This window comes from Triticum dicoccoides, chromosome 1B (genome assembly GCF_002162155.2).
Source record: "Triticum dicoccoides isolate Atlit2015 ecotype Zavitan chromosome 1B, WEW_v2.0, whole genome shotgun sequence".
Classification (NCBI taxonomy): domain Eukaryota; kingdom Viridiplantae; phylum Streptophyta; class Magnoliopsida; order Poales; family Poaceae; genus Triticum; species Triticum dicoccoides.
In genome coordinates this window covers 169,750,296-169,758,609 of record NC_041381.1, presented here as the reverse complement: position 1 = coordinate 169,758,609, position 8,314 = coordinate 169,750,296, and the positions used below count along the sequence as shown (strand labels likewise).

The 8,314-nt window shown below is 48.5% G+C and overlaps 1 protein-coding gene across 1 annotated transcript; it reads right to left on the bottom strand.

Moving 5' to 3' along the window:
- Positions 1–3,293: 3,293 nt before the first annotated feature.
- Positions 3,294–5,165, bottom strand: LOC119326137 (heavy metal-associated isoprenylated plant protein 35-like). The gene is made up of 3 exons (XM_037599852.1): positions 4,965–5,165; positions 4,737–4,812; positions 3,294–4,252 (listed from the first exon to the last, which is right to left on the bottom strand). Exons 1-3 carry the CDS (start codon positions 5,004–5,006, stop codon positions 3,333–3,335), a joined length of 1,038 nt encoding a protein of 345 aa, XP_037455749.1. The 5' UTR covers positions 5,007–5,165; the 3' UTR covers positions 3,294–3,332.
- Positions 5,166–8,314: the final 3,149 nt, after the last annotated feature.

Sequence of the window (8,314 nt, the reverse complement as noted above, 5' to 3'; positions counted from 1 at the left end):
AGGCTCAACTGCTTTGGAAAGCCACTTAGTAGTAACCTTTGTGTTCTCTGCTGATGCTGGACAAATGTGCCCCATGTTACATTTCTTAATGCAAAATGTTCTTTCATGAGCTATCCTAGAGGCACACATGTAAAATTCACATCCATGCTCTCTTTGTGAACACCAAACAATAATTCTTGTTGGAGTGTTCCTGTGGTAGTGAAAAGACCTCAAAGTCCTTATATGAAAATCTCTTAATGCTTCTTTGAACTGGTAAACACTATCAAAACACAAGTTCTTGCACAAGAGTAAATGTGAATTGGGAATTGAGGGGTCAAAATATAGCCTTTCCTTCATCTTTTTCTTACTACTCTTTGTGTTTGGCTTCTTCATGAGGTATGGTAGTTCAACATCATCTACTTCTTCCTCATCACTTATGCCTGCATCACCAGCAAAACAAAACTCATCTGCTTCAGGAAACCAATCTTCAAAACGTTTTTTCTCTACCTCTTTGTGACATCTGCTAGTTGGACCAGGATTCTTCACATGTTTGACAATAGCAGTAGTTTGCAATGTTGTATCCTCTTCAGAGATACACACTATTTCCATTGGTTGAACAGCTTCAGCACTCCCATCTGAATGAACTGAATCCTCAGAACAAAATTCAGACACTTCAGTGTCTCCTTCAAAGTGGTTCAAATCTGCCTCTCTTTGAATCCTGCTCCTCTCAAGCTGAGCCTTTCTATCATCTATCTGATTCTGAAGCTCAGATTGCCCCACAACCTTTTTCACACAGCAGCTCTCTTGAGTGTTCATGTAATTCTCATTAGCCTGTGTACTAATTCCAGGTTCAACATTTCTCACAACCCTTATGTTGACTAGCTTGACATGATGAAAAAAGTCCAACATTTCATGAACACTAGCTTCATTACCTAAATACTTTACTCTGTCAGATCCAATTTCCTCCTCCTTCACATAGTACATGTAATCACTGTCCCCATACCCTTCACTAGCAATAAGTGAATGTAGAGTAAGCAAAGAAATATCTGACTCAAATATACCCCTTTTCACAGGGTTTCTTCCTTCTAAATGAAACCATATATCCCACTTCTGGTCAGCCAAACTGCACAAATAAGTGCTCATGAATTGAATTGAAATTGACTGAGCTATACAGTTTACTGACTCCAGTTTACTACACATGTCCAACTAACAGAAACAAACACATCTTACTAATTTGCAATGTTGAAGCAGCTAACCAAAAGCCCAGCAGATGATACTTGCATACCTGCGACCCATTGGCGATGACTGGGAGAGCGGTGCCTCCGGCTGCTGCGAGCCGGCCTGCATCGAGAAACTGGTGCTCCCCAACCAATTATCGACTGAGCCGCTGGCCATCGGTGGAGGCGCGGGCGAGGCAGCAGCGTCCAAACTTGTCTCGCCGCTAGCGTCGCCGCCGCCAACGTCGCCGCCGCCAGCGCCGCCGCCCTCCGGAATCAACGAGGACATGGCGGCCGCCACCTAGGTCAGAGAGAGGGAGAGGAGGGAGAGAGTGAATCGAGAGGGGAACGGATCAGATTTGACCCGCACCGCACCGACAGGCGCCGTTCCGACAGCGGACGGGCCGTTAACGGCCATCTACGCGCGGCGGGCGACCGTTAGCCAACGTGGCGCCTGATTCGCGGGCCCAACCGGTCAGATTCGGGGTTAGCGCAGGCGAAGCGAGCGATTTCACGAGTTGGTAGTTTTTTGCCACGGTTTAGTCCAAATTTGGTAGTTTTTCGCACAAAAACGTAAAGTGGTAGTTTTTCGTCACGTTTCCGTCAATTGTGGTAGTATTTGGTTAAATACTCTTTTTCTCCCCTACCTTCAGATGCCACTAAAAATCCCATCTCAAATTGCCAAAGTCAATGTTCAATGCCAAAATTTCCATCAACTCGCAACATTGACCAGCAACTTGGTCGACACAGCCAATTGTCATGCCATGAATAGGTTGCAATACAAGCAAGCTCCAAGAATGTTGCAGCTTACAACAGCAAGATGACCATACTAACACTAGCTAAGAGCATCTCTGACGGCCGCCCAACGCGCGGCGCGCTAAAAACTAGTTTGCGGCACACCCATCATCAGGTTTAGCGCGGCGCGCAGCGCTGGCTTCAGCAGCCGCGCTAAACTGCAGGGCGCGCGTGTAGCTCCAGCAAGCGCGCTAAAATGCAGCGTGCGGTCTCCCACAAACACTTTTTCGGTGCATACATATTTTGTTCATAGATAAAAAAGATACATAGTTCATAGCATAGATAAAAAACGATATAAAGATATTTTACATAGTTCATAGCATAGATAGATAAAGAACTACGGTGCAACTAGATAAAAAAAAACTACGATGCAACTAGATAAAACTACGGTGCAACTAGAATCTACCCTCAGCCGTCCTCATCATCATCATCCTCGGTGGTGTTGTCCGAGGTATCGAGCCACATGTCGTCCCAACGGTCATCGTCGGGGGAGAAGATCGATGTCCCGCCTGCCTCGACGATATCACACTGCGATATGGCCAGTGCCTTGCGCCGACGCCTGTCGGCACGCTCCGCACGGCGTCTTGCTATGCTCTCCGCCCAGAAGACGTTCTAGGCGGCGACGTCCTCCGGGTGCCGCTGGCGCCGCTCCGCCATGGCTCGCTCGTCCTCCTCGGCGATGAGGAGGCGGCGCTGCAGCCGATGGTGGTCCTCACGGTCCTGGTCTGTAATCAGACGAGGCAGAGGGGCGACGCGCTGCGCCTGCTCGCGCGTGTAGACGTCGTGGAAGTTCAACTGCGCTCGAGACCTCCCTAGGCACCACGCCGCCACGTCGTACGCGCGGGCGGCCTCGTGCGCGGTCTCGAACGTGCCGAGGCCGAGGCGGACGTCGCTGGACCGGATCTCGGCGTAGTAGGCGCCAGAGGGGCGCAGGCGGACGCCGCGGTAGCCAGATGATCCCCGGCGGCGCGGCGGCATGGTGGCGCGGTGGTGGTGGGGCGCTGAGCGGCGAGGAAGTGGCGAGAAAGTGGTGGAAGCGGCGAGGAGGCGGGGAAATGCGCGTGTGGCGGTGTGGTAGAGCACGTGACGAGCGCCGCATTTTATAGGCGCGTGCGAAGCGGCGCGCCAAATCTACTGCGCGACCGCCAGCTTTCTCCCGCGCGCGCAAACGTTTACCGCTCACGGTTGTTTTCCGCCAGCTCTGGAGCGCGCCGCACGCGTTAAATGGGCATTTTACCCGCGCGTGTCTTTTGGCGCGGCAGTTGGAGATGCTCTAAAGATGCTTAAATTACAAGGGACCAGTTCATTAATCATCTAACCTCAATTAAATAACAAACAATCTCACATAACGCTGCATGCGTTGGCATTCTCCTCGCTGAACATGTAATACGACCCCGGCGCCGCCGACACCGGTGCCGTTGAGTAGTAGTACCCCGCGCCGCCCGTGTAGGCCGCGCCGGCCATGGGGTGGTAGTACGCGCTGCTCCGGTGCGGGTGCGAGGTGCTGTAGCTCATGGCGTACGGTGGCGGCATGTGCCCTGCACCGGCGCCGCTGCCGTAGTAGCCCGGGTAGCTCATCGCGGTGGCGGGCGGGTAGGCCCCGGCGTCGACGACGGCGGGGGCGTTCTGACCGGCGTTTCCTATGGCGGGATTCGCGGGCGCGTCGTGTGGGCTCATCTGCGCTGTTGCACCGTCTCCGCCGTTGGCATTGGCATTGCCGTTATTGCCTCCCTTGCCCTTCTTTTTCTTCTTGCCGCCACCGCCGCCACCGGAGGCATTGGCGCTGGGTGCCATAGGCTGCATGCCTTGCGGCGTCATGGCGAAAGGGGCGACCATGCCGGCCCGTCCGTCGTGCGGATCTCCGGCACCCGGGTTCTTCGGTGGGTCGCCGCCTCCACCACCGCCGCCTTCAACCTGATGAGGCTGCTCGTGGCCGGACGCCTCATCGCACGTGCCCGTGTGGTCGTGATTCTTCGGGGGAACAGAGCCTCCAGCGCCTTCCGCCGTCGGGGCACCCGGCGCCGCCGGCTCGGCGGTCTTGTTTTTGTTCTTCTTTTTCTTCTTCTTCTTGCCGCCACCGCCACCATCACCGCCGCCTCCGCTGGCAGGCGGGTTAGCGTCAGAGGGGGGAGGAAGGGGCTCCGGCCACGGCTCGGCGTGCTTGCCGGTCTTGATGAGCTTCTTGACGAGCGCGTCGACGGAGACATTGCCAACGACCACTACCTTGTGCTGCTGGGTGTCTATGTCCGTCTTGTACACACCTGCTCAGTTGATGCAAACAGCGCAACGAAATTAGCAAAACGCTCTTCTAAATCCCTTACTAAGCATTTCTTCCACCAATTCAATGCGTTTTTTTTTTGTGAAGAATTTGTAACAGATTGCAGAACTTTGGGGCAAGGGATTTAGTGAGGGAAACAGGGGCCCCTCTGCTTTTCCCCTTCATAGTAAATACAGGGGCACACACATAAAACATCACTTGCAATTTTTTAAACAGCCAGATGCCCTTTTATTTACAGACCTGAAGTTGAAATCAAAGCCTTTTCGCAGAAAGAAGGAAATACGGAGAAATAAACTTTTGAAATCCTGATTGGAAAACAGAGAGAAAAATGTAATGACACTACCACTGCCTTTCTAGGGAGCTTTCCTAAGATTTACTGATACAGATTTGCTGAACATTTCTGCTTTGTATTTCTCTTCTTCTTCATCTAAGTATTATATTTTTCTTCTTTATTTATCTATGCCCACCTTCTATGGTCTGTAGCACCTTCTTGACCTTCTTCTTGCAGCCCTCACAGTGGATGCTGACCTTCAGAGCCACAGTCTGAAGAAGAGCAGCAAAGCCCAAACCATGGAATTAAACCTCATCAGAATCTTGCAGTGATAAGAAACCAAAACCAAACAAAATAGACAAACAAAGATGATAATATCTTGTACTACGTATCTGCTAATCAAGAAGAATCCTAAACTGCATACCTGATACATGAGCGGCTGTGCGCCTTCTTCAGCAGACGCCATGGCTGTGGAGTGAGGAGAATGGAGAGAGGTCACAGGGAAGTGAGAGTGCTTATTAGTGTTGGTGCAAGTGAGGGGAGTGAAGAAGGGTGGAACCAAGGGGTAAGGCGAGCAAAAGGGGGGCAGAACCGAACAAAGTGGCAGAGTTTGGTCCTGGGAAAGGGCATGGCTAAATAGCATCCATCAAGGAGTGGGAGAGGTGACTGTTGCATTGGTTTTGTTTTCCTTTCCCCCTTTCTATCCTCCTTTTGTTTTTCGGGTGTGTAGTGGAATGAATGGACGAGGTAATTGTTCCCCACATCTGGTGGCTAGATGCCCATGTATATGCATGTAGACCAAGGAAAACATTTGTCTTGGGATTCTCCTGTTTTGTTTTTTTGTTTTTTGCAGAAGGTTGTTTAGAAAAGAAAAAAAATAAGTAAGCAAGTGGAGAGAAATGATTGGATATTTTTCACCAATAAAGTACGATACACTTACTTTGTCTAAGGCCTCGTAAGAGCATCTCTACCAGATCCCGTATAATGTCCCGACCCGCAAAATAACCGTCAAAATACGGGTCCACGTGAAAAATACTTCCCGATTAGACAATGCAAACGTGTTGCACCCGTAAATTTTTTTGAGGGGCGCGGTAAAATCCCATCTCCAACCCGCGAAAACGCAGTTTTTTCCCTCGGCCCGACGGTGCCCCGTATCCCAGAAAAGCGGTTGGCGGGAGGGACATTTCAGCCCACGCTCATTCCCCACCCTCTTCCGTGGTCGGCCGTCATTGGTTCCGCTCAGCCGCCGCCGGCGATTCCGGCCAAATCTGTGGAAGTAATCACGCCGCGGGGCCGCCCCTCACCCTGTTCCACCTAGCCACTTCACCGCTGCCCCGGATTCGCCGAGCCGAGCCGCCCCTAGTCGTTGTCGCCGCCCCGGGATCCACCGCCGCAGAGTCACCGCCCCGAGCCGCTGTTGAGTACTTGTGCTTGTGCTTTTGGGATGCGCAGTTATGCATAGTTGGCTTATGCGGCGTTCGTATTTGTGAATTTAGATGGAAGTGAGCCCTTGCGAGAGGTTTTTGCTCGAGGATTCGTCCGATTCGGACGACTCGGATGTTGAGACGCTGCTTGTGAACCATCGGCAGCAGATGTTGTTGTTGGCCCTCGCGGTGAAGGAGCACGAAGATGAGAACCGAAAGAGACGGCGAGGATCGATCGTCGGCCGTCTTTGCATTCCTCGAAATCGCCATCTCAGGAACGAGATGTTGATGCAAGACTATTTCGCGGACAATCCAACATATCCACCGCAACTCTTTCGGAAAAGGTACTGAATGCGCCGCTCCCTCTTTGTAAAAATAGTGCAAGCTTGCGAGGCCAATTGTCGGTATTTTACTCAAAGAAGAAATAACGCGGGCTTGAAGGAATTTAGTGCATATCAAAAAATCTTGGCAGCTATGCAGGTAATTGCATACGGCGTTCCGGCTGACTATGTCGATGAGTACCTTCACATTGGTGAAGATACTACCATTGAGTCGGTGCGTAGGTTTGTGAAAGTGATCATCTGTGTCTTTAGTCCTGAATATCTTCGGGCACCCAGCGAGGAAGACACAAAAAAGTTGATGGCATCAAGTGAGAGAAGAGGTTGGCCTAGCATGCTAGGAAACATTGATTGTATGCATTGGACTTGGAAAAACTGCCCGAAAGCATGGCAGGAAATGTATTGTGGAAAGTCTCGTGATGCAACAATTGTGCTAGAGGCCGTACCATCCGAGGATTTATGGATTTTGCATTGCTTTTTTGGTATGTCGGGTACTCTCAATGATATCAATGTGTTGCAACGGTCTCATTTGTTTGATAGGCTTGCTAGTGGTGATGCTTCTGCTTGCGACTACACTATCAATGGGCATGAATACACAAAGGGGTACTATCTTGCAGATGGTATCTACCCTTCTTTGTGCACATTTGTCAAGAGCATCAAAGGCCCCAAAACTAGGAAACAATGTGAATTTCAAGGGTACAAGAAGCAGCCCGAAAAGATATTGAAAGAGCATTCGGAGTTTTGCAATCTAGGTTTGCCATTGTTCGTGGACCTGCTCGTTTTTTGGACAAGCGATCCTTGAAAAATATCATGACATGTTGTGTTATTCTTCACAATATGATTCTCAAAGATGAGAGATCCATGAAATTGGAGTTCTTCTACGACAATATGGGTAGCCGTGTCAAACCAGTCAGAGACCCTAACCGCGTTAGAGCATTTCTTTGGACCTACAGGGAGATTGAAAATGCAAACACCCACTTCCACCTTCAGGAGGATCTCATTGAGCACCATTGCCAAAGGGCTGGGCAGTTAACACATTCCATTTTTTGCATTCATTTCATTTAATTCATGTGTGATTTGTATTCGGGACAAGTTTTGTATTGAATTGTAGTTTGCTTCTGTGATTTCAATAATAATTGTAATTTGGATGATTGTTGTATTGTAATACTGACATTTTATTTTATATTGAATTAATAATTCTGAATATGTGGCATATGTGCCAAATTCATCTGTTTTGTAGGCCCACGGATATTCCTTTTACAGTTCCGCTATGCAGGGTCTGCTCTGCTGGTGCCCGCGCCGGCCCGCAAAACCGTTTTTTCGTAAACTGTAAACGAGTTTTACGGGTCAGCGATATACGGGGTCTGCCAGAGATGCTCTAACGCTATAATGTAACACTAAAATATTTCTTGTATTGTGTTATGAAGATTTTAAATAAGTTCTTGTTCATTCAAAGTCTACGCTGGTCTAATTGATGCGACTAAACCATTATTGTAAGAAAAACCGACCATCCATGGTGTTTCTCAACTTATTCCAGAATAAATTTGTCAGCAATATATTATTCCATCATTCGTCTGTGTTTCAGTACGACGAAAAAGTGCAACAACTCATTGGGCGGTTCCATGTGAAAATAATCCATCTTTCTCGATAAGCATAGAAATAGATGTGAACAGTGATTATTTATCAAAGGAAAACTAGGTAGTTTCATATTTTATATAGTACTCCCTCCGGTCCTTTTTACTCCGTGTATTAAATTTGTGTGAAGTCAAACTTTACAAAGTTTGACCAAATTTATATTAATAAATATCAACATCTACAATACCATATATATATAGCTATTCTAAGAGTGAGTGTAGAATAGCTTATTCTACACCCCCTAGTAACGTTATATACAAAATCTAATAAAAGGATGTATAAAATATAGTGATTAGGAAAATATTTTTTTACTACCTAAGTTTATAATTTACTACATTTTTACGAAAATTACTAAATTTACATAGTGTATTTAGTTT